The following is a 26,826-nucleotide window of genomic DNA, read 5'->3' as shown; positions in this document are numbered from 1 at the left end:
GACTATACAGCAGAACAAAAATTACTGTTTGTGGCTTAGGTGGAAATGACTTATCTAACAAATAGTCACTCCCATATTTCCTTCTTGGACCACAGGTCCCATAAGGCTGGGAGTGGTTTCAGTTCAGTTAACACACATTTATTGGACACCTACTATGTGTATGGTACTTAGGCTCCTGTGGATTCAAAGAGAAACAGGTATATGATTGATGAGTTGCACTACCCTTGATGAAAAGGACCAGACTTCCCACCAGCAGCTTTTCTTTAGGCTTCAAAAAATTAAATCATTAGCACCAAACTCCTTAGAGTTTACTGAGTATATTTAAGGGAAAAATCTTTCTTAATCCCACACCATTTCAGCAATTAAAATATAGCCCAACCCTGTGATAGGTCTCATCTGTTCATATGCTCCAGTTCTAATTCATACTCTCCCTACTTAGACAGCAGGGATGCAAATGCTGGCCCATCTCCCTGGAAGCACAGCTGTATTGGATTCTTTGTTCCCCCATTTCAATCCAGGCACTATGATGTTTTGTTCATTTAAAATTTTCATAGTACTCTCTCTTCCAATGAGTGAATCAATTTTTACCCTCCTTCCCTTTCTAGGCCAACCTCCCTATTGCCTTCTACCCAGAGTCACAGCTGTATTTCTTTTTCCTGGGAGTAACCCCTTTTCTATTTCCTCACTCAAGGCTTCTAGCAGCTTTGCTAGTAACTAAGGTCTTATGTAAACTGAAGCAAAGAGGCAAGAATAGGGAGAGAGTATTGGGAGAAAGGTTTAGGGTCCCTGAGAGCCAAGATGTGCTATAATAATGCCCTGTAGAAAACAGCATTACCATATGATATTACTTATGTAGAATGTAAAAACCATGGCAAGAGTTCCCGTTATGGCTCAGCAGTAAGGAACCTGGCTCCTGTCCATGAGAATGCTGGTTTGATCCCTGGCCCCACTCAGTGGGTTAAGGATCTGATGTTGCTGTGAGCTGTGGTGTAGGGCACAGATGTGGCTTGGATCCCGAGTAGCTGTGGCTGTGGTGTAGGCCAGCAGCTGCAGCTCCAATTCAACCCCTAGCCTGGGAACTTCCATATGCCACACATGCGGCCATAAAAGAAAAAAAGCAGGAGAATACAGAGGTTAAAGTCAAAGAAACAGATCCAAGATGGAGTCAGATTTGTTTTTCCCTGCTACGCACCTAGCGTTGCCATAGTGCTAGTGCACAGCTACACGGTGACAAGAAAATCTTACATTAAAAAATAAGATAAAATAAAATATGGCACAAGTGAACCTATCTACAACACAGAAACAGACTCACGGACAGAGAACAGATTTGTGGTTGCCAGGGGGAGAGGGGAGAGAGTGGGACAAGCTGGGGGTTTGGGGTTAGTAGATGCAAACTATTCCATTTAGAATGGATAAGTGATGAGGTCCTATTGTATACCACAGGGAACTCTACCCAGTCTCTTTCAAGAGACAGGGAATGTATGTGTATGTATGACAGGGTCACTTTGCTGTACAGCAGACATTGGCATAACAGTGTAAATCAACTATACTTTAATTTTTAAATTTAAAAAGTTTTTGAAAACAGAAAATGGTATTAGAGCACAGAAAAGGAAGGGGTGTAATTCTCTGTAGGGAAAGAGACCTGAATCTCGAAAGAGCTCACTGTCCTCAGAAATTGGGGATCGAGAGATTGGAATTCCCAACCAGGAAAATCAGCATGAGCAAAGGCCTAACAGTGTAAAGTACACGGCAGGTTCCAGGAGGCAATGTCTGGTACTTATTGTTGCTGGCGTATTGGGAAGTATGAGGGCTGGGAGAAAATGAAACTGGAAGGTAGGGTGAGACCAAGTTTAAAGTTTTTGTGTGATGGAGAGTTTTGAGTTTCATCCTATAGGTTAGGGAGAACAATGGAAGGTTTTAAGCAAGAGTGTGACATGACCAGATCTATGTTTCAGAAAGATGATTTCTGGCCACAGCTCAGTGGACAGGGAGAAGGTAAACCAGCTAAAACGTGACTCCAAACCTAGGCAAGCCTTTTTTCTTTGTCTTTTCTTTACGTTCTTACCACAGTCCAGTAGAGTAGTCAATAAATTGTTTTGTTTTGTTTTGTTTTGTTTTTTAAGACGAGGACATGAGGATGAGGGGCAGAAGTTTGTACAGGCCAGGCCACCCTTCGCTCTATAAGCCACGGCCCTCCCTGGCCCTAGGCCCAAGCCCCCAAAAGGTGGGGCCTCCTGAGGCTGCCAGCGGCTCTCCTTGATGAGGCTATCAGAGGTGGTAACAGCTGTCTCCCAGATACAGACCTCAGAGCCATCTGTGTGTGACTCTAATAAATATATTTGGAAAATTCATTAATTTTAAAAGAAATGCCAGGAGTTCCCGTCGTGGCTCAGCCCATCTGACTAGCATCCATGAGGATGCAGGTTCGATCCCTGGCCTTGCTCAGTGGGGTAAGGATCTGGTGTTGCCGTGAGCTGTGGTGTAGGTTGCAGATGCAGCTCGGATCCTCCGTTGCTAGGGCTGTGGTATAGGCTGGCAGCTACAGCTCTGATTCGACCCCTCGCCTGGGAACCTCCATATGCCATAGGTGCAACCCTAAAAAGTAAAATAATAAATGCTATGCTGTCAAGTGACACATATAAAAGCGACCTGCCTCAGGATGAGAGGAGAGAATACAGTGATCCTTCAAGATTTGTAAAAAGATAGTTTGAATCTGAAATCCTCTCCTCCTTTTCAGAATCACAAAGCCATTTGAAGCATCACTGTCTAGATTTGTACCAGGATTCTCACTTTGCCCTATTGCCACTTACTGTGGTTTGGCTGCTAAAAAGACCAGACCGTTTGGATCTTTGTGGTTCTATATTAAGGATGGATTCTTAGAATAAAGTAAAACTGAGGTGCTAAGTTATAGGTATTTGTCATTAATAAAATCAGAAGACACGGAGTTCCCATCATGGTGCAGTGGTTAACGAATCCGACTAGGAACCATGAGGTTGTGGGTTCGATCCCTGGCCTTGCGCAGTGGGTTAACGATCCTGCGTTGCCATGAGCTGTGGTGTAGGTTGCAGATGCGGCTCGGATCCCACGTTGCTGTGGCTCTGGTGTAGGCCAGTGGCTATGGCTCCAATTAGACCCCTAGTCTGGGAACTTCCATATGCCACGGGAGCGGCCCTAGAAAAGGCAAAAAAGACAAAAAAAAAGACACAAGAGGCTTTTTCCAACATAACTCATGATCACCAACATTCATATGCTCAACTCACTTCCATGGGACACCCGTGATTTTGAAGAAACACAGTTTTTTTCAAGGAAGTAAAGCTCTATGGGAATTCTTGATTGCCACAATCATAATAATACATCAAATGTATTTAATCACCATAGACTGTGGCATAAATAAGTTATTTTTAATTTACTTTTCCCCTTAAGAAAGCATATTGAATGCAAATGGATGATATTATTATAGGAAACTTTTGAATACATTCTTATTCTTAAAGTGAATTATTCAAAAATCTCTGCCCTTTCGATCAACACTTTCAACTGGTCAAAACATACCCTCAGGTCCTGATACCAGGATTGAGAATCAGTGGATTATTACATTGAATTAAGATGAACTATTTATCTACCAGATGCTATTCTTTATTCTCATCTATTTGGATGCTATAATTAGTGTATAGAAGTTACCGTATGTGGAGTTCAAAGGGTTTTTTTCTGACACTTTCCCTGCTTATAAGTAAAATCCCACTGAAAGGAAAGACATGGAAGAGGAGCCTCCTCAAAAACCACAGGCTTCTGTGGTCATTAGTGTGGTGTCTCTTTATAGAAACAAGTTTCTTCTTCCACCTTGAAAATTCATGAGTTTTATGTGTTACCTTGTAGCTTGGCATTATCAATGGACTGTTTTATGAAGAGAAACCAATTTGGATATTTGGCTTAAAAATCTTCTTGTCTTTTAAAACTTTTTACTCATCACAAATGAACATATCTACAAAACAGAAACAGACTCACACACATAGAGAACAGACTTGTGGTTGCCAGTGGGGAGGGGGAAGGAAGTGGTATGGATGAGGCGTTTCGGGTGGTAGATGCAAAGTATGACATTTAGAATGGACAGGCAATGAGGTCCTACATGCACACTGAGGTACATGGAAGGACGGGCCACCGGGAACTTGCTGTATAGCACAGAGAACCCTACCCAGTATTCTGTGATCATCTATGGGGGGAAAGAATCTGAGAGAGAATGGATGTGTGTATATGTATGAGTGGGTCACTTTGTTGTACAGCAGAAATTATCACAAGCTTGTAAATGAACTACACTTCAATAAAACTTAAAACAAGAAAAAGCAATGAAGTCCTACTGTATAGCACAGGGAACTATACCCAGACTCTTGGGATAGAACATGAGGGAAGAGAATAGGAGAAAAAGAATGTATATATATGTATGGCTGGGTTACTATGCTCTACGGCAGAAATTGACTCAACACTATATGTCAACTATACCCTAATAAGAAATAAAAATTTTTAAAAAGAGTAAACAAATCATGTTCAAGTTTCCTGCATGACCTCTATGCTGGAACAGCCTTCCCTTTTCTAGAATCACTCATGTCAGAGAGGCTTTACAAACCTTGGTTACCATGCCACAGATACGACCCTAAAAAGTCAAAAAAAAAGGAAGGAAGGAGAAAAAAAGAAAAGAAAAGAAAGAAAGAAAGGAAGGAAGGAAGGAAGGAAAGAAAGAAAAGAGAAAGAAAAAGAAAGAAAGAGAAAGAAAGAGAGAGAGAAAGAAAGAGAGAAAACCCAGGAATGTCTGCCTTCAAAGTGCATTTTTCTCACTTCACCACAATTTCCTGGGAAGTGATGAAAAATAAACAGTAAAATTCACACACACACACACACACACAATACCCTTGGTCACCATACAGCATATACAGGATCTTAAAATAATTTCTATGAAAATAGCCACACATCGTGTCTATTTCTTTTTCATAGTTAAATGGGGTTTCTTTTGTGGACAAGTGAATTGGGAAGACCCTGTCTTTCCTCAGCTACTGCTGAGTGTGTCTCTGCAGCTAAAGTTCAGGGTGGTGGAAAGTGCATGGGATTTTCTATCTATGCAGCTTTCAACAGGTCCCCTAATTTCAGCAAGCCTGTTTCCTAAGTCTATAAAGTGGAGGTGGTAATACATACCTCTTAGGGATGTTGAGGCACTGAAATGAGATGTGAAAATGCTTGATAAAATGCAGACTGAAACTTGTTAGGTTTTTAAAACCATTGTTGTTAAAACATATTAGTTTTAAGTATTTTGTACATCAATTATTTGCTTTTATTCTAAGTACTTCCAGCCTAGAATCTATCATGAATTTTTTGTATCCTCAGTCTAACAATATTCTTCCACAGATTTTTACACAGTTTGGTCTGTTACCTGGGTTAACAGATTATTTTAAAGTCTGTAAAAAATTGGGTGGAAAACTAGAGTCCATGAAGATCTCCTGAATGTTGTCTCCTGTGTTGGTTTGCGAGTCACAAATGTGCAGTTTCTATCATTTTCCTTTTTTTCTATCTCTTTTCAAACTTTTACTGAAGTTTAGTTGATTTGCCATTGTTGTGCTAATTTCTACTGCACGATAGTGATTCAGTTATACATACACACATATCCATTCTTTTTCAGATTCTTATTTCTCCCATTTTCTGACGTGCTTCAGTCTGGCTCCAGTTGCACTTGTTTTGTTTCTTAGCTTCTTGTGTCACAGCTTGTCGAAGAACTCGATTAAGTACATTGTGTTTAACCCCTTCCTTTCATCTGCTTCTCCATGAAATTAAAGCTGCTTGTTTGAATGCCTTCTTTGCCTTTGAAACGTTTAGATCCCAAGTCTATTATTAATGATTTAGAATTCTTCATCTTACACATATTGGTCTAAATTCCTTAACAAGTGAAGCACAAAGATGGAAAAGAGTGAGGAGTAAGTGTCAACTCAAGTAGATACTGAATGGAACCACTGAAATTTAAAAATTACGGAAGCCTGTCTCAAGGGACTAATGAAAGAAAAGCCACTTAAACTAACTTCCCTGTTAACATCACGGGCAGAAGATGAAGACTTCTTGCCTGACAGCTCAAACTGTCTTTTATTGACTGGTTCCTGAAAATCGAGGGGGGGAAAAAAGCCAAAAATAACCCAGAAGTGCAAGACACTAAGGAAGAGCCGTAATGAGCTTACAAAGAAGGACTTAAAAACCAAATACAAAGGAGAGGGTTTAACAAGCAGATTGGGGATCAGCAACTACCAGACAGGAGGATACTCCACCACCCATCCTACCTGGAACACCCTCTTTCCTTTTGTCCATTTGAGGCATTGTGAAGTGTATGTTTGTCATTTTGCAAATGCACACACACCCCCACAATCTGTGAGTAAATCAGAATTGCAAGTGGAATTTGACCATTCCCAACCTTCAATTATTAAATCTTCTCCAGCCTCATCTACTCAACTCCCCAAGTCCTTTATCACTGGTACTTTAAGGAGGGAACCTGGTAAACTTCACCCTCCCTGAAACTCACCCTGGTAGCTATCAGTCTCTAGTCTGGAATTGGTTTGGCCCCCTGTTTCAAACCAGTGAAAAGAACTTGAATTAAAAGGAAAGGGGAGAATGGAAGAAGTCCACAATTTAGGGAGGAGAAGGAGTTGAATAAATTTTTTTTTTAATCAATGATTTTCATTTCAGGTTGATTGAGCAAGAGACTAAACCAGCCACCTCTAATGAAAGTTTGTGGGCCCTCGTTTGTTCTGCAGGGGCTGCAGCCTTTTTGCAGTAGAAATTGTGTGGCCTTTTGTGCTATTAGCCTTATGCTATGGTGTTGCCAACTGATCTCTTCAATTCTCTTTTCTCAGTGGGCTAAATGCAGCTGATTAAATAGGCCGTGACTCACATAAGCTCCCGTGTCTTTTTTATTGACTGCTTTATGGAAATGCATCACACTCCAAAGGGTCTCCATTGTTGCTGTGCATAGCTGACAGAGGAGTCATGTTTAGTGCTGAGAGATGGACTCCTACTCTGTCGTTCTTTATTATAGAGTGGGTATGGCTGGGATGCAAGGGTTTTAAGGCATCTGGATGAGGAGGAAAGATGTCTGAGAATTTCCTTTATCTTCATCTGCCATGAAAGTTGGGTGGCCATCACTTCAGGATTACATACTTCTCTGTTGATCTTATCTATATGGCCCCACATCCTTTGGCTAAGTGAATCTTTTCTTTATGTGGGCTATTCGGAGAGATTTAGTTAAGTGCAGTGGTAGAGAGAGATTATGACACTAATGTAATTCTGTTTTGTGCTGATATAATGTGATACACTCGTAGGTTTCTCCAAAGGGCCATTTATTCCCAATAAATCTAAATCATTTCTTTTTTTTTTTTTTTCGTTAAGTTGGTGATATCTTTTTTTCAGGTTATCGAGCAGAAAGCCTCAACTTTTTAAAAAATTGTATGTTTAAATATAAATGTTTTGCCTTAAAATGGCAACTCATGTAGTTGGTTGTGGCTTCTTTCTATTTTTGTTACCCTCTTGCAAAGCATTTGCATATTTTCTATTACTCGTCAAGCAGCTCTGCAGATCTGTTCCTCTGCCAGTAGGTGTGAATTCAGGCATCCAAGACTGCTCCTGCCTCATCTCCCGGAACTGAGGCCAGCGTGTACATCCTCAGGACCATCAGCTCTTGATCCACGGGACCCTGAGCTGACACGGAAACAGAAGATAGCTCGATTGCCACGGTGGCTTCCCATCTTGAATTGGGCCAGATCTCAATCTTGTCTGATAGATCAGGGAGCTAATGAGATTGAGCCCAGAGTCAACTTTACATTGAGAACAATTCTGTTGTTCTGTACACAGTTCTGTGTAAGGCGCCAGAGAGTGCCTTATACACAGAAGACAACCAATAGAATGAAGATTGATTTGATCTAACGATTTGTCCAGAGCCATTCCAAACTTCACCTATAATCCCATTTTTTCCCACCACCCATAAGAAAAACCAGGCAAGAGAGTTCATCAGTACAGATTCCCTCTCAGAAGAAAGCAACATAACACATCTTACAAAAACACAGCATGTAAAATACTGTACTTCCAGCTCTCTTCCTCTTCAGAAGCTTGTGGGTGAAGGACCAAGAGAAGAAATTCAGCAACTCATTCAGTGCCCAATTTTAGCAAAGCAAGTGTGACTTTGGGGGTGAGAAGGTGGTGATGGTACTCTTCCTTGTGTCCTAAAATTAGTGACTTGGAGTTCAAACATCTCTGCTGCATGATGTCTTTGTTTTCTTGGTGGTGGCATTCTTGGGTTTCAGTTGGTAGGGAGAGAAAAGCCTCACGCTGATAATGTACTGAAAGTAAATGAAATTAAATAAGCGAAGCAGTGCTCATCACTACTTCCTTCCCCCCTGGGTAATTCAATTCAAGCGCTCTCTCTGATGGCAACTCACAGGGACTGTCTCTGTCACCCCGCTGGGGCCTGGAGTCTTAACATCTAAATAAAAGTTTCACTCAAGCATTTTTTATGCTCCTGCAAGCAGGATCAGTGAGCTGGTGTGGGCACATTAATGTAATATTCATACTCACAGACTCTCCCCGCACACGAGGCAATGTCTTCTCATTTTCATAATTATAGATGTTCCATAAAATGGCATTTAGATTTGCATTAAAAAGGGGGGTTTGAATTCTAATAGAACGTTTAAGATGTCTTTTATGATTCAGACTCTCAGCATCTTTAACAAGAAGTGGTGTCTCTAAGTTTAACAAGACCTTAAGAGAGAGGCAAAAATAAATAAATAAATAGTGGGAAGAAAAGATGGGAACTCCAGGCTTAGGGGATCCTGTTTTGCTTATCCCCTGTGTTTTTCATTTAATTTTTAGGTCTCTAGCAGCAATTTTTTGACAGCGTTGCAGAAAGTATGGGCTCTCCTTCAAAGAGCCGTCTCATCTACACTGGGCCTTCTCCTCACCCTCAGTAGGATCTGCTTCTATTTTCTGGGAGAGCATTTTCAAAGAGCTATTAGAATTTTCAGAGGGCTGGAAGAAATGAAAGGATCCTAGGCAAGAGACCTTTCCTTGCCGTGTTCTCTCATGCGTGCACCCTGAGACCCATCTGGGGGGATTTATAGCAGCCACGGAGTTTGCTAACTGTAAAACACACACATGAAAACAGTCCCTGAACAAGGAAGTTGACAATAAGGACAAATAGGATAAAGAATCAGGCGCTTAGATACCCTAAAGAAGAAAAAGAAAAGTTCTTCTGATCTACATTTTTAAAACCAAGCTTGAAACAGCTTAGAAGCAAAAAAATCATTTTAGTTGCATTTTAAATTGTCTTAAAATGGGTTTGTTTTTTTTTTGCTAATTTGTTCGCTAACAAACCCAACATTGTAAATCAACTATATTTGGATAAAATAAAATATTTAAATGTTACTTTTTAAACAAAAAGTAAAGTGCTGAGCAAAGTGCCAATTTGGAGCCACCACTGAATAAATGTCAGTTGTTTCGGTCGTTCAGAAAAAACATTGTGTGATCAAAAGAAACTTATTCCATCCAAGAGTCTCTAAGTATTGTATAGGTGACCCGGTCAATTCATATGTGTTGTGTCTTAATTTGGCTTATATTTTGTTTGTTTTCTAAATATTTTAAGGCAAACCAGAAGAGATTTGGGATGGGAACCAAAAAGAATAAATGTCAGAGTTATTCTAGCCCACTCCATTTCTCCTAATTAAGAAATATAGAGTTGTATTTTTTAAATTGTTTTCGCTTTTTTGTTCTTGTTTCATTTTATTTTTTGAGGAGTAAATTCCTTCTTCTTTGTCTCTCCCTTCTGTGAAATAAGTTTAAACCCCAGTGGTGGAAGACAGATTGGGATCTTGACTTCCCAATAAATTTGTACCTAACAAGGCTAATTGAAAACCAAGAATGTTAGCAGCATTCAATTAAAGGCTAATGTCAGTTCCAGGTCTTCTCTGTGCAAAGGCTTCTACCATTCTAGATTCTTTCCCATACTTTAACAAAATCAGGATTTGGCGGTTATTGCCAAGTTCAGCTTTGCATAGTCGTTCTTTGTGTGAACTTAATAAAAATTGTATTTACTAAGGTGTCTTTCTATCTGTTAGAGCCGAGTGTATTTATTCAAGCAAATTCTCGATTCTCCGAAGTCCTTTTCTTACCAATTGGAACATAGTTAGGCTGCGTCCTCTTGCACAAACTAACATATGTTGAGATAATTTTAAGTAATTTCAGCATTAGACAGAAAGAAAATTTACCCCCCCAATCATCTAGAAATTGTTTTACTTTGTGCCGTACTTAAGCAATAGCCCTTCTGTACCCTTTCATTAATATAAATGATCTCAAGTAGCCCCAATAATTGAAAACTCTGTCAGATCAACAAAACATTTTGTTCTTGTTCCTTTTAGGAATGGAAGACATCACAAGAGGAGCTCAAGAGCTTGATAATATCATCAAGCAAGGATACCTAGAGAAGAAAAGCAAAGGTAATGATTAGACCCCCAGATCTCAGAACTTTTCAAGGAGGGAAGGGACATGAGGAAAAAGAGGGCTAGCCTAGGGGGTGCCTCTTCTGTGCCCAATACAGTTTTAGGCAAGTCTAAGGCAAGAAGAAAAAGAAGGTCTGGTGTTTGTGTGTAGGCTGAAGAGAGATGGCCCCATATCTTCACTTCATCAAGACAGGGATTGGTTCTACCTTCCTCACCTGGTACACAACAGATGCTTAATAAATACTTGTTGGAGTTCCCACTGTGGTCCATGGGATCATCAGCATCTCTGGAGCTCTGGGACACAGGTTCAATCCCTGACCCGGCACAGTGGGCTAAGGATCCAGCATTGCCACAGCTGCAGAATAGTCACAACTGTGGCTCAGATCTGATCCCTGGCCTGGGAACTCCTTATGCCTCAGACGGCCAAAAAAGAAAATACATAAATATATACGTACATACTTGTTGAATCAATAAATGAATGACTATATTCTTGTTCTCATCTCTCAGGGTGCTGCATAAAGGGTGAAAATGTTGCTAAGCGTGTAATTTTTATATGCATATGTGAAGCAGCCCACTTTTAAGTTTCAGACAAGCCCCAATCTTCTGCTTTCACTTATTGGATTAGAATTAGGTACTGCTAGGGTTGGGAGTACCAGGTTTAACCCTAGGGCAAATTGGTTTAGCACAAAGAAAGCCCTCTTTCACCCATAGCCTGGAGTATCACTTTGGTTTGCTCCAAGGCAATGCAGAAAGATCTCAAGCAGAATTTTAAAGGTGCAGGATAAGATTAAAACCTGAATGATCTAAAGGAAAAACTGACAGCTGTGAGGGGTCAGCGCAGGCAAAACTGTTTAGAACTTGGACCTTTAACTCAGCGAGTCCTCTGGCCTCTGAGTCAATATGGGATAACCTGTGGGGGTGAAAGGGAGGGTTTTACAGTCCATTAACCTGGGAAATAAAACAATAACACACTGGACCGTGTGTTGTTGGATTTTACGGACTCTTCAGTGATGGTAGTTACCTGAATTTATGTCCCTTACTGCTGTTCTGTTTAGATCATAGTTTTTTTGGATCAGAGTGGCAAAAGCGATGGTGTGTTGTCAGCAGAGGCCTCTTCTACTACTATGCTAATGAGAAAAGTAAGTGTTCTTCATTTGCACAGCAACCTCTCACTCGGGGGTGCAAGCACTTCGTAAATGCTCCAGCACTTAGATCTCAACCTAGCAGTCCTGAACTAACACCCATAAAGGGACGGGCTCAGGAAAGAAGTGCCCTTGGGGAAAGAATACCTTGCTCATCACCAAAAACTCAGATGCCAGTTTAGAAATTATATCCCCTTTAAACACTAGGTTAGGGTGGTCAGCATGTTAAAAGGTTACCTTTTATTACGACTAATAGCATTATCAAGGTTGCACACCTTGGCATTCTTTTTTTTTTCCCCCTTAACATTCTTCAAAAAGAGAAAAACCTCAAATGCTTTATAGGCATTAATAATATGAAGTATTGAAAAAATTAATTCTGAGAAAGATTCAGCTTCCCAGTGACCCAGAAATAGAACCCTTGACTCTCTAAGAGCATGCTCCAAACTTTATCCCTACTGGTTCCTGGGAAGTCATCCAGTGGACATCCCTAGAGCCATGGAGTGTTGAGACCCACATGGTTGCTTAGCCGGAGAGACACCCTTCAGCCAGATGGCGGCAGCAGCAACGTGTTGAGTCAAGCCAGAGGCAGCTTCTTAACTAACCACCACTGACTCCATCAAACACAACACTCAGGAGCTATTCCTAGAAGCCCTCCCATCCATGCTTAACACAATTGCTTAGTTTGTGAGAAAAAATAAAAGATATGAGCACAAATTGGAGGCAAAGACAAATAAATACAAGCTACAAATAAGTAGGTGAATGCAAACTTTCGTATAGGGTATACCCTCCCATCAAAGGAGCAATTCCACAAAGCAAGATGGAGCTCAAGAAAAATAGCAGTTCTAGTGGGGGATTTCTTGGGCTCTGCAACCTTCTCGCAGAGACCAGTGACCCAAAATACATCCTTTATTGTCCTTCCAATAATTTTCAGTTTCTCCTCTCTGTCTTCTTTCCTGGACTTACTTCTCTCCGAATGCCTGGATATCCCGTCTAGGGAATATCTACCCAGTTGCCCTTGGACTTCCTGTACTTTGGGCACGAAGGTAGCAGAAAGAACAGCTTTTGCTAAGTGACGTAGAATCCTTAAGATTTGCCCTTGGGCTTTGAGGCAATTCCCTCACTCTGCCTCTGCCTGCCCCAGGTATCACTGACCCTTATCTTGGGTTCGCTGTCATGACTCTTCAGAGCCTTTCCCATCGAGGGAGTAAAGCATAAAGCCCTGCATCCTTCCAACCCCCAGCCCACTTTCAAATCCAGCAACTACAATTTCTCCCCTGAATTCTAGGCATACAAGCCAACCAGGTTCTAGGGGTTTTTTGTTTGTTTGTTTCTTTGTTTGTCTTTAAACTTCAAGCTAATTTAATATATATGTCCTTGTAAAAATGTTCAGCATTTCCTTTGCATTTAAATATGTGGTTGGCATATCTGGATAGAAAGCCAGGTATCCTGTTCATTCATCCTTCCTACTCAAGGTGAGGAGGGAGAGCAAGAGCGAGAGGCTTGGAGACTTTTATTGACCATTTTGCTGTCAGAGTGAAATAAAATCTGGTGACCAAAGAACAACAAAACATTTTAGTGGCCAGTTAGAACAAGGAGAGATACTTTAACAAAAAAGATTCTGGTGTCAAAAAGCACTGTTGCACGGCTCCCTGCTCGCCAGTTACTTCTTATTGTGCCCAAGACATTTTCTTAGGAAGTATAGAGTGTTTGTGAATTTCTTGTAGCTCGAGCAGGTGGAGACAGATTCTTTTCCTTTTCTCTTCTTTTAACGTTGTCTTTCCACTGCCGTCCCTCTCATCACCATCATCATCAAAAAGCACTTGTAAAACAATCCATTCCCCATGACACGAGGCAGAATGCCTCCCATGGGATATGTTGGTCCCTTTTTTCTACACGGTCTGCCTGAACCACACTGTGAGGACACAGAATCCTCCTTGGGAACGCCCCCCTCTTTTCCTGTTTCCAATATCTTTTTTTGTTTGTTTGTTTTTAAGGCCATGCCTGCAGCATATGGAGATTCCCAGGCCTACACCACAGCCACAGCCACACAGGATCCAAGCCACGTCTGTAACCTACACCGCAGCTCACAGCAATGCCGGACCCTTAACCCACTGAGCGAGGCCAGGGATCAAACCTACATCCTCATGGATGCTGGTCAGATTCATTTCTGCTGAGCCACAACAGGAACTCCTCTTTTTTTTTTTTTTTTTTTTAAGAGAGTGGCAGGCCAGAGAGTCTCTCCTTTCGCTGCCTCATGGTCCTTTTCCTTTTATCTCCTTCCTCATCACCCAGTGAGCCTCAAGTGTACTCTGCTACTTCCCAATCTGACCTCTTGCGAGGGGAATAAAATACTGAGTTTTAATGATTCTCCCCCTAGCATAAATTCCTACCTGACCAGCACGAAAGGGAAAGAATTCGAGCCCAAATGCTACCCAGGGCCTGGGAGGAGATCCTGGGAACTTATAATGCCCCCTTGTGCTGCTGTCCCTCCCCTCAAATGTGAGCTCTGCCCGCCCTGATAATAATGTTTTAGCTCTCTAATAGCCTTCAAGAGCCTCATATTTACAGCCACGCTCTCCCTGCTGTAATAATTCCTTCTTTCTGTTATTATAGATCTCTCAACATTCTAATAAATTCTCTGTCTCTGTTGTACTCTTTTGGCAAAATAACCGTTCCTGTTGCATCACCCTAGCTTGGCAGTGATATCTGCCTCTCCGCCACCGTAGCCTCTTCTTCAGCTTCCCTAATAACCTTTCCTTGACTGTTGTGGTTCCTCAGGGATGTAACAGCTGTTTCTGTGCTTTTATTTTACATACCAGAGAAGATGCCCTCCCTTGGCAGTTGCATGTCTCTGGAGATACAGGAAGCTTTCCTCTCTTGCAGGCAAGCAGCCCAAAGGGACCTTTCTCATTAAAGGCTACACTGTACGGATGGCCCCCTACCTGCGAAAAGATTCCAAGAAAGAATGCTGCTTTGAGCTGACCTCCCAGGATAGACGCAGCTATGAGGTAGGTTGAGCCAAGGAGATAGAGAGCCTCCTGAGTGTTGCAGTTTCGCTCCCTGTTGCATGTGGGCCATGGTTGCTGGGCTGGGTTCCATCCTTGTTTGTTACCTCTCGTTGCCTACCAAGGCATTCTTTCTTGGTACATCCTCCCCTTTGCTGTGTCGTGTCCACCCTTCTGTAGCCATTTCATCCTACGTTCTGCCTTGGCTTCGCTTCCGTCTCTTCATCCTTCCCCTTCTCAGTCTTACCCCACAGGTGGGAGTCTTATCTCCTGCAGCACACAGTCCAATTCTTTACTCATAGTCTCTAAGTTCATGGCTTTCATTCCCGCTCTCTTTATTTTTCAACCGATTATCTTTACTTCCATGAAATCCAGGAAAAGAGAAATCTGACAGCAGAGTGAAACATAATTTATTTTCCCACATTCCTCTTGCTATCCAAAATAATCTTCCTCTGTGTAAATGCACTGCATATCTCTGGAAGAATTTCTAAGATACTGGTAGATGTGATTACTGAGTCGCAACAGTGACAACTGAGGAACTAGAGAGCCTGAGTGGGGGTGAGAAAGACATTCTTCCACTGTGTTTATTTTTATATATTTTGATACAATAGAAAAGGTAGTATAATAGGTAATGCATTCATTACCTATTATGAAATTAATTGGGGCAACAAACAATTTCTGACCATGGGAATGTAGTGATTTTCACCAGAAATATAATTTTTCACGTGTATGTGTGTATACAGGTATTGTTTCCTGCTTATTGGTTATTTTTATCACAGTTTTACTAAAATAATATAGAAAAACTTTAGCTAACTTATGAAAAAGAGAAAAGCCATGCTAAGGTTAATATTAACCGCTTGTGTAACCCTTTCACTCTTTGAGTTTTGCATTATTTCATTTTTATTTTTGAAAGATTTATTGCAAGGACACGAATCATTTATGAGAGTAAAATAATTGAATCCTAAAGGAATTAAGAGCCAAGGAAGATAGGAGTTCCCTCTGTGGCTCAATAGAAACTAACCCAACTAGTATCCATGAGGATGTGGGTTTGATCTCTGGCCTCGCTCAGTGGGTTAAAGATCCGGTGTTGCCGCAAGTGGCAGCTCAGGTTACAGATGGGGCTCAGATCTGGCGTCGCTGTGCGGTTGTGGTGCAGGCCAGCAGCTGCAGCTCCAATTCAACCCGTAGCCTGGGAACTTCCATATGCCACAAGTGTGGCCCTAAAAGAAAAAAAAAAAAATCAAACAAAACAAAAAGAATCAAGGAAACTAGAAAACCTTTTGGTGACACAGTTACAGGCAAGCGAGATGGCAAGACCTGGCAGAGTTGGGGCCATTTTCTCCGGGGGTTGTATATATGTGTTCTGAATCAGCACCCCAGGACTCAGGGAGGGCTTCCCTCGGCAGCCAAACCTAATGGACCCCCAACTCTATTCCTGACCTCTGCCTTTAGCTGATTTTATCTATGTTCTTTCACCATATCAAACACTGACCCTGAATATAACATCCTTTTATGTTCCAACTGGATCCTAACCTTTATTTGAATATAATGACCTAGGTCTTATTTATGCAATTTCCAAAAAAAGTTTTCATTTAATCTAAACTTTTTAATAGAATCTTTTATGGACATGTACAACACAGATGTATGCCTTGGGTATGAATCCAAATTATTTTTATTATTCAGTTCCAGTTGTGCCTCATCCAGATGAAAATTTATATGAGAAGTCTAAATCAATGTCCCTAGACATGTCTTATAGAAATGTGTTTTTAAGAAATCAAGAGTCACAATGTCTATTAATAAGTTTTAAGCAGGAATCTAGGTTTCTTATACAGCACAGAGCTTTATCTTACCCTAATGGCCAGGTAATAAAAATGTTTTTCAGGAACAGTCATTTCAAGTTGATTCATTTAACATAAAAAAATTACTAACGTGTAATGCTTGACTGGCCTGTTTTGTGAATCAGAATGTAGAGTTTGTTTACTTCTTCTTTTCTTTGGCCCATTGAATCCAAGTCATTACCATGGTCTGTGGAGTCTTCCTCTACAATATCCTTTGGATCTTTCCCTTCTAATTTATTCCTACAGTCCTGACACCAGTTAAACCCCTATCGCTTCACCCAGAGGACTGGTTAAGAAGCCTTCTGGTTGGTCTTGTGTCCACAATTTCTCCCTAGTTCAGTCTCTCCTACTCGCAGCTCTTGAAAGAATCTCTCACTCCTTCTGCTTTTTAAGTTTGAATTCCTAGCACTCAGAGCCCTTTCATCAACTCTTCTGTGATCCTCAACTCTCCAGCTTCGTCTGTTGCTGTTGTCCAGTCAAGCTGGTCGGGCCACCTTCCCTACACAGGATGGTCTCATTTCTAATCTTGGGCAGCTGCTTCTCCCTGCCTAAAATGGCCAGCTCCCTCTACCAGTGTGCACCAACTCTTTTATCCAGCCTGGAGTTCCCTGGTTGCCTGACGATTTAGGATTGGGCATTGTCACTGCTGTGGCGCAGTGAACCTGTCCCGGGAACTTCCACATGCCATGGGCATGGCTCAAAAAAAAGAAAAGAAATCCAACCAAAACAGTATTACTTCCACAAGCCTCCCGTGGTGGCTTGTCATAGGCAACAGTAGGTGCTCCCTGTCACCTCTCAACATCCAGCTCTTATCCAATGTGCCTGCTTTGTAGGGTTCTCCTGTCAAGTGTGTATGTTGTCCCCCCAGACGGACATATTGTTCTTTGAAATCAAGAATTTGGGTTGGCCTTTTTTTGTTTGTTTTCCTATAAACTGTTCTCAGTAAATGCCTGATGAATGAATGGGTAATCAAGTGAATGCACATGAACATGAATTCTGGACTCAGATCTAGCTGTCAACATTGGGTATGCAAAACTGCTGAAGGAAAAAAAAAGTCACTTTAGTGAGATTTTTATCTTTTTTCCTAAATATTAAGCAGACAGAGAATCCTGAGCTTTCAACTTGACTCTGCAACTCTGTTCCCCTTGAACATTCCTATAAGATTCATGGAAATTTTAGTGAAAGTGATCAAGTAATTCACTAATGTTTCTCTAGTTTACAGCTTCTAATCCCGCTGAAGCCAGAGACTGGGTGGATCAAATAAGTTTCTTGTTAAAGGGTAAGTATCATTATTATAGAAACAATATGTGGGGGCTTTTGCAGCTGAAGTTATATATTCCTTAGATGATAGACAGATAGATAGATAGATAGATAGATAGATAGATAGATAGATAGATAGATAGATTCATTCTTTATCTGCCCCTTCTCCCTATCACACATCCCTCATATGATAACCACAAAAAGCACCATGATGAGTCAGAAGGAGAAGAAACCATCAACCCGGAGACCATCTCTGATATTCTAACTCATCCACCTACCTACAGGCAAGTCTGTCGTATTTGTAATCAGCAGAAAAGGAGGTTCCGAAAACCAGCTCAGCTGAATTCAGTGTCTCCCAACCCCTTATATGCCGGTAAGGAAATTCACGATGCCCACATCATCTAGATCTAGATGTGTCCAAAATCTCCCAGTTTTAGTCTCGGTGGGAAATAGAAATCCAAACTCCTCTGTGTGGCCTTCAGTAACATTAGACATTCAAAACAAACTGCTGTTTCCCAAGCCACGGAAAAAATGTTCCCTGCTTTGGAAGGGAAGAGTCCTGGCCTGAAGATGTTAAATGACTGCTCTTAGAGTTCCCTCTGCTGGCCAGCCTGTAGGCACAGCAGTGACAGTGGCCCGGGAAGTTTTGTCTGGGAGTGGCCCAGCAGGTAGACGTAGCCAACCTTGTGTCTGTCACTTGGCATCAGGTAACTCTCCTGATGCTATACCTCATGGCAGGACCCGGCCTCTGCAGAAAGACAGAAACACCAACTTTGCACGTGGCCCAAGACCTAAGGAGAAGTACATCAACCTGAAAACACCAAGCCTTTTCATCTCCGTTTTTTTTTTTATTCTGCTATAAGATTTTATTGTGGATAAAAAGAAGGAAGCACCAGAGCTTTAATTACAATTGCCTATTTTACTCAGTTTATGCCTTTGCTATCACAAGAACAAACTATTGCATCTACCAAGAGCGTCACGTGTAATAGGCTAGAACTAGGCAAACATGAACATTGATGGCGAGACTACAGGGTACACTCTCATCTAGGTGCCTTGGATTTATGCGTGTAATATACCCCTAAGTGTGTAAACCTCAATAAAACTCCAAGCAGCTTTATTGAGCTGTACCCTGTGGTACTTTCAGAATCCCACATTGAAGAAATTATTCATTCCATTTTATTTTAAAACAAACAAAATAATAACATATGGTTTTAAGCCACCGATGTGTCTTTGATCCCTTCCTCATATGAGGTGGCACCAGAACTCAGATGAAAAGAGTTGCAAAATCTTTATTAAAAGCCTAATCAAGATGAACGGTTTTATGGTGTTTTGAAATGAACGTCGGATGTCTCTCCATCCTTTCCTTCCCCAGAGCATCCTGCAGAGGCCCCTTCCTCTGCCCAGCCTGCAGAGGCCCCTCAGCAGGGTTTCAGAGAGCACTCTGTACTACACATCAGAGAATGAACCTTCCCAGCTCCCCACTAAAATAAAAAACCAATCTCCCTTCTCCCGCCCTGTGCTGCCCCGTGCTGTGATGGCTCCACATCGGCTACGCGGTGACCCACTTTAAGGTCAGCCAGACTGTGCAGTTGCAAAAGGACACGGTCACCACATGGCTCAGCCATTCTGTTTGGTCTTGTGGTACTGTTATCTTTTTCCACATCCTGCTTTCTCGTCCTCTTCCACTTTTGCCCACTTTTCTCTTCCCAGACTTGTCTGAAATTCCGCAGCGAGATCATGCGGTGGATGAGCTTGTGACAGGTGACAGCCCAGGGATCCTTTGGTTACCGCCATAGTTCCCGGGCTCTCCGCGCCCTGGGGAACCGCGGGCTATCACTCACCCTTCCAGTTTTCCACTTGACGAGCAGCACGAGGCACGCTGGCATTTCCTCTTCTGGCCTATTTTCTTCCCTTCGCCTCATGTGCTCATTCACACACCCATACTTTTCAGGGCTGCTTCATCCTGATCAAGTTTTATTGCAAGGAAGGATTTATGTTGATGGTTTAAACCTGACGCAGTGCTAGTCTGGCCTTTTCTGTAGATTTCCTGCCACCAAGGCCCCCATTAGAAATAACAGCACTTAACCTAGTGTTTCATTTTCCTCTGACATGTTTTATTCTCATCCCTCCACCTCCTTCTCCCTCTTTCCTCCCCTGCCTTTTGCTTTTCTTTTTCTCCCGATTTTGATTCATTCTCATCTCTGCCCTGGCAGATCTGAGCTCCTTAACCATTCCATGTGAGGAGGAGGAGGAGGAGGAGGAGGGAGAGGAGGAAGAGGAAGAGATGTACGATGATATCGATGGTTTTGACTCCTCAAATTCCGGTTCCCAGAGCAGACCCATTATGTCGCCCGGGAGTATGGGGCTCAAAGAGCCCACAGAGGAGAAAGAAGAAGATGATATTTATGAAGTTTTACCAGGTGAGAGATCTTCCCCTAGTTTAGAAACGCTTGACCTGGTAGGAGAGTATAACTTTAGCAAGTCCAGAGGAAGCCACACCTTGGAAGGAGAGAATATACGGAAGCTTCAGTGGTGCTTCTGAGATTCCCAGTACCGGAGATGCCCGCTGCTGTGGGGGCAAGATGGATTGATTCATTTTACATAGGAAATCATTTATTACACATGTCAAGAGGTTAAAGAATCAAGAATACTCATGTTGGTTTTCATGGATTTACTACAAGTTTGGGGGTGACTCATCAAAACTCTCTGGTTTGAGAGTCCCCTTCATGCCTCAGCGGTTAACAAACCCAACTAGGATCCATGAGGATATGAGTTGGATCCCTGGTCTCGCTCAGTGGGTTAAGGATCCAGCGTTGCCGTGAGCTGTGGTATAGGTCATAGCCACGGCTTGGATCCTGCATTGCTGTGGCTGTGGCATAGGCCAGCAGCTGTAGCTCCGATTCAACCCCTAGCCTGGGAACCTCCATATGCAGCGGGTGTGGGTGGCCCTAAAAAGTGGGGGAAAAAAACTGTCTAGTTTGAACTTCTTTTATGTAACTGTGAAAATAATAGAAAGTCACCTCAAAATGGTGAAGGATATAAGAAGACTGAAGAAATATAGATAAATGCTGACAAGGCTTTTCAGTAACACAGTAAAGCCCTGTTGTCTGGTCCAGATATACCAGGAATCGAATGGCATCTCTTACTAACAAGCCTAACGTGTGTCCTCTGCCCACCATTGCGGTGGGTCTACTGTACTTATTTCTTTTCCTTCCAAAGGCATGATAACTGGCATCTCAACAAATGTGCAGTCATTGCTGCTCCCTCATAGCCACTTCCTGTGTGGGTTATAGCAGCTGTTGAACAGAACAGAGCGCAGTGGGGGTCAGGCTGTGCAAAAACGAAGCCTGAGCCTTTTAATTGTGAGGTAGTTAGACCACAGGAATGCTGAATCTTCAAGTCCATTCAGAAAGATTTCTCCTGTGGAAATTTGCCAGGAGTTCAGTGCTCTGCTGAGAAATTCAAGTTAAGCCTAAATTTATAGCAATTTAAACCTCAATCCCAGATGAACCTAGGAACTAAGGTGAACCTAACATTTAGGCCCCTGAAGACAGGGCTGGCGGCTAAAAAGCATTGCCAGTAGACAACTTGCACTTCAAGGCTTCTTAAGAAGAGAGTCCTACCCTGTCAGTGCCACGATCATCTCTCCCTTGGGGGAGAAGCTGCGTCATTGCTTCCTGAGTGGAGCAGGGTTACGTGTCTCCTCCTGGCTAGGACCTCACCCGCACGGCAAGGAGAGCCTGCTTCTTCTCCCAGCACTTCCAGCCTCTGCCAGTCCGACTTCCACAGCCTTTTTGTTGTGTTTTATTATGCAAATGATATCTTGGTTGAGGTCGAGCCACTTCTTGTGTCTGAAGTTAAAAAAAAAAAATGATAATTTCCTCAGCAAGTCATCGTCGTTAATGAAGTTTTACAAAAACAGATACAACCAAAGGAAAATAAAATTTCACAGGTGATAAATTTTTCCAATTTCCCTGGCAGAATTCGATAGGATTGTTAAATTAAGAGTGAAGGTGTCTGTTAGAAAGCAACGAGCAGTGATGGGTAATTTTATAGAGTGGAAAATTGAATCAAATTGCTACATTAAAACACAGCTCCTCTGAGAATCTTCCCTTTCACAGACTGCTCCATTGCAACAGCAGGGTGCAGAAATGGATCTAATTCACAACACTCTCTAGAAGGAGATGTACTCTCCAACTTGGCCAGAGTCTTCCTGGTGAGCTCACATTCTGCTCACTCCTGTCCAGGCTCCGGGAGCTATCCAGGTGACATGCCACTTGGGGTCACAGCTGTGAAGAGTGCTCAGGAAAAACCCTACAGAACCACTCAGCCTTCTGGGGAGCAAAGACGGGCCTTTTCATGCACCACGTTTGGTTCTCAAAGGAGCAGGGAGGAGGGGGCTGATGCTCAGACACACAGAGCGAAGGAAAGTAAAGGAAAAGAGGCTCAGAAAGTAAGATGAGGAGTTCCCGTTGTGGCTCGGTGGGTTAAGAACCTGACTGGTATCCAGGAGGATGCAGGTTCCATCCCTAGCCTTGTTCAGTGGGTTAAGGATCCCATGTTGCCACAAGCTGCACTGTAGGCTCCAGATGCTGCTCGGATCTTGTATTGCTGTGGCTGTGACACAGGCTGGCAGCTGCAGCTCCAATTCGACCCCTAGACTGGTAACTTCCATATGCCCCAGGTGGGGTTGTGAAAAGAAAAAAAAAAGAAAGATGAGTTTGTGACCATCACCTTACCCCTGGCGGGTCAATGAATGTATGATTGGCTTTTCAACAGTCATCCTTCCCACATCTCTTAAAACCCTGCCCTCAGCCGTTGCGACATTGCTGAGAGTGCCAGGTTACACCAGTTTGGATATTGGAATGGACTCTAAGGGCCTGGAGACCGATCTGCTTTCTCAAGGAAAGGCACCTACCTTCTGCGCACAACTGTCCCTCGGAAGTAAGGAAGGCCACGTTGTAGGCTCTCTTTCTATAGGTTAGGGCAACGGCAGCCAACTTTGCTTCTATGTTTCCAAAGGACAGTGCTGTACCCAGCCAAGAGGTTCTTTCCCAAAGCTTCTTTCCAGCACAGTTTTTAGAGACAGCATGGAAGGTAGGATATATTGGCATTTCATTATGATAGGAATATTTCAGCCACACGTCTCCATCAGCCAGCTTCCTGTCCATGCTGCTCAGCTTGTTGCTTCTGAAATTACTGTTAGTTTTGCATGTGCCACACAACCACTCCTGGAGGAACCGAGGGAGCCTGACACTGTCTCTCCTTTGCCGTCAGCTCACAAGACCACTCGCCAAGCAGTGGCATGTGACTCACAGCATGGTATTGCAGGTAAAAGTGCTGGCTCAAAGTCAGGATGCACCTGCTCTGCCACCTGCTAGCTAGGAGACCTCAAGCAAGTTTTCTGCCCTGTGTGATTTTCTCACCGGTAACATGGGGATAACAATAGCGGCTCTCGCAAGGGGATGCTATGATCGAAAACAAATTTATGATTACCAAAGGGGCCCAGGGATGGGAAAGGGATAAATTAGGAGTTTGGGATTAACAGACGCAAACCACTATATATAAAATAAACAAGAGAATCCGACCATATAGCACAGGGAACTATAGTCAATATCCTGTAATAAACCATAATGGAAAAGCATATGAAAAACAGGACTTCCCTGGTGGCCTAGCGGTTAAGGATTCAGCCTCGTCACTGCCGTGGTTCAGGTTCGATCCCTGGCCCAGGAACGTCCATGTGCTCCGGGTGCAGCCAAAAAACAACATCAATAGAAAATATGAAAAAGAATATATATATATATTTTTTTATATATATATATGTATGTATAACTAAATCACTCCGCTATACACCAGAAATTAACACAACACTGTAAATCAACTATACTTGAAAGAAAGAATCAAAGAAAAGAAGGAAGGAAGGGAGGAAGGAGGGAGGGAGAAGGGGAAGGAAGGGAGGGAGGAAAAAAAGAAGGAGGGAAGAAAGCTGTGAGAAGCCTAGAACTGCTTGTGTAAAGCACTTAGAGCCCTGGCCTAGAGTGAGCATCCGGTAAATGCTGGCTCTTATTCACTTGGTGGTATTTAAATTGGAAGTGTTACCTCCTTGAAGAATTGGGAAGCAGCTTGTTCCACACCTCTGCCAACCAGACCTGAGACAGTCCGGTTGGACATTTTCAGTGATATGTGTGAAGCAGGTGAAATTGAAAATCCTGAGCAGATGGAATGTGGATCTTGCCTTCTGCTCAGGTCCATTTTTGCTGCAAGGACAGGTGCTGGGTGGAGGGACAGTCAACAGTAAGGTCGGCCTGTGCTAATGTTGCATACCCATCCGTAGTCCAATAACTCGGGCTCTAACATGGTGTCTCATGGTAACAGGGAAATGGGCTTTGTGGAGACTCGTTAGTGTTGATGATTCTGTTCATCCTTCCTCTTTGGGACGGGGCTTCCACAAGCCTCACTGTCTCTACGGGAAGGCCGCATGAGATCTCTCTTCCAGAATATAAAGTCTGTGGGCTTCCGAGTTGAAAAAAAAGTGCCTGTAACACATAGCAAGTCAATACAAAAATGTTTTTTCCTAATCAAAATAATGTATGGATCATCAAATTAAATGTACGACATCACATTCATCATGGGATAATTAGCATTTGCTACGTGGCTAGCCCTCTCCTTCCCTTGAGGGAAAACCAGAGCACTCGAGGTTTGCAGCCAAGACCACAGTGTTAGCCTTGGATAATATGGTTTCAAGGTTGGTATCCGCGGGGATTTCTGAACATCCGTGTTGAAAACATGTGGGCCCTTGATTTTTAAGATCTCATTTGCAGTAGATTAAACTGGAGGGAACAACTAACAAAGAACTGCTAAAGCAATATGTGGAAAATGGGAGGCTTTTCTGAGCCCTCTCTCACCCCTCCCCCAAATTATTTTACAGCCTAGCCCAGGCCCAGTTTCAGGATTCAAGATTCCATAAAAGGACAGCGTTTATCAGGTTTCTCTTTGTCTGGGGCCTCAAGCCTGGAATCCAGCAAAGGCACCTGAGGCCACTGAAGAGCAGTAACTGGGGCCTTGCAGCAGCTGCTGTGGCAACAGAATCTGGCTGTGTTCTCTAGAGAGATTGCAGGGGAGCAAATGGAAAGAGAGACAAAGAGCCCTCCCTGGGAATTTCTGTGCACATTCCGCTGCTGCCCACACTACCCTGGAGGGTCATTATAGACCCAGAAACCAGATTGCTTTATAATAAAGCATATAACTGGTGTTTTTTTTTTTTTTTAATTTGAGTCAAATGGAAACAAGCATTCTGCGGAATTATTTTTTTCCCCCATACAGTTGTCCAGACCCACAGGAAGGGAGAAACAGAGATAGTAGGAGGTCTAAGGAAAGAAAAAAAGCAGACACCAAATATACAAAGTTTATGAAGTCACGACTGCCAGTGTCGTAGAAAAGCAGCACTTCGTGGGGGGAGCCTCGAAGAAGAGTCAGCACCATCATCTGGCCCCCCTCCGAGCGTGCTGGCCTTCTCTCTCTCATGCACACTGGACCCTAGCAACACTGTGCTTTAGGCCAGCCCAGCACCAAAAGCAGAATCGTGCAGTTTCTTCCACCCAGAATACCCACCCTCAGCCTGTTGAAATCCTGCACATTCTGCTCAACTGTGTATCCTCAGGGACGGCCTCCTGGAAACTCAGCTGGAACTGAGCTCTCTTTCAAGCCTTTCCCACAGGGATTTGTATTTAGGTCTTCCTCCTCCAATTAGTAGGTGCTCAATTATTATCTGTGAAATTAAATTCGGTGCATTGCAAGTGTTGCACTTAGCACAAATTGAGTTTAATATCCTGTACATCAAGACCATACCACAGAAATAGGATGCAACTATTTTGAGGTAGCAGTTGTGATTACCAACTATACAACAGAGAATTAAATGTGTTATTAGCATCGTGCTCATCTTTTCCATGTCGTCTGAAGAGGTGCCGCAGCATCCATGGATTTATCACGTACCTGTGCGTGCTGCGGAATGATTTCCTTTTTTTGCATGTTCCCTTTGCACTTCGAGTCTCTCTGTATTTCTGCTGCATCTGTCACCAGAGCACCTTGGCATCTGGCTGCACATTGATACATTTGGCATTTTTTAAGCTTCTGTCACTTTGCTTTATTTGGAAAAAGTGACTTCCCTCTTTCTTACCTCCATTTAGCCGATGTCAGAACAGCACTTCAGAAAGGAGCCAGGTATCATCGGAAGCTGTCTCCTCTCTGTGCCTCTGAAGGGGTGTCAGTGTCCTGTTCCTCCCAGCCTCTCATTAGCGTCCCTGACATTGTGCCAAGAGTGTTGATTGAAATCAACTCTCTGGATACCGATGCTCATTTGTGATACCCCATGGTTCTCTTCCATGTTCATGTGATGCAGCACAGTTAACAGAATCTTCCTCAACTCTTTTCCCAATTGAGAAGAGATATTTGGGAATCAAGTAGAGCATTTAATGTAATAAGTGGACAGTAATCTTTAGTGGTTAATTTGTTTAAAGCCTATGTAAGGTTGGGGTCCCATATGCCCTGTTAGGAGCGAGGACCATTATAATCTATTACTGTTTAAAGTTGAGCTAGCACATAAATTTTAATTCTTTCTTTAATGAAGACGTATTTTTGTAGATGTAATGCTACATGCCTAATGATATTCTTATAAAGAAGTCCAGCGAATCAACACTACTCTAATAAAATGTTTAAAAAGAAGTTCAACAAGCTCTTTAGCTTAAACAATTTAAAAATAATCTTTTTAAAATTAAAGCCTCACCTTACAGATGCAAAAAATGAGAAATTTGGCTGTTAACCCATCCCATTTTGTGAGCAAAGGGACCTTTTTTTTTTTTTTTTTTTCTGTTGCCATGTAATCAATTTTCTTGACTTTGGAATTTCAAAGATACCAATTTGATTTCATCGAAGAATCCGGGATAAAGTGTACACCTCTCTGTTTGGGTTGTGGCCTCTGAAGCAGGGAAGGTGCTGAAGGCGGGCCTTGAACGTCCAGCTGTGATGGGCACTTTTCTTTACTCCGTGATGGACCGCCATACTCACTCTTTCAAAG

The 26,826-nt window shown here is 42.6% G+C and overlaps 1 protein-coding gene across 1 annotated transcript in view; it reads left to right on the top strand.

The window, feature by feature from the left end:
• The window catches only part of SKAP1 (src kinase associated phosphoprotein 1), a 308,294-nt gene that overhangs the window by 245,889 nt on the left and 35,579 nt on the right, over positions 1–26,826 (top strand). Inside the window, exons 5-9 of the mRNA XM_047758216.1 lie at positions 10,428–10,505; positions 11,564–11,647; positions 14,534–14,658; positions 17,709–17,772; positions 19,967–20,173. Coding sequence (XP_047614172.1) covers positions 10,428–10,505; positions 11,564–11,647; positions 14,534–14,658; positions 17,709–17,772; positions 19,967–20,173 — 558 coding nt within the window. The remainder of the gene's footprint in view (positions 1–10,427; positions 10,506–11,563; positions 11,648–14,533; positions 14,659–17,708; positions 17,773–19,966; positions 20,174–26,826) is intronic.

This window comes from Phacochoerus africanus, chromosome 14 (genome assembly GCF_016906955.1).
Source record: "Phacochoerus africanus isolate WHEZ1 chromosome 14, ROS_Pafr_v1, whole genome shotgun sequence".
NCBI classification, from domain to species: Eukaryota; Metazoa; Chordata; class Mammalia; order Artiodactyla; family Suidae; genus Phacochoerus; species Phacochoerus africanus.
Note: the sequence above shows the minus strand (reverse complement) of the source record. Positions and strands in the feature narration are given on the sequence as shown.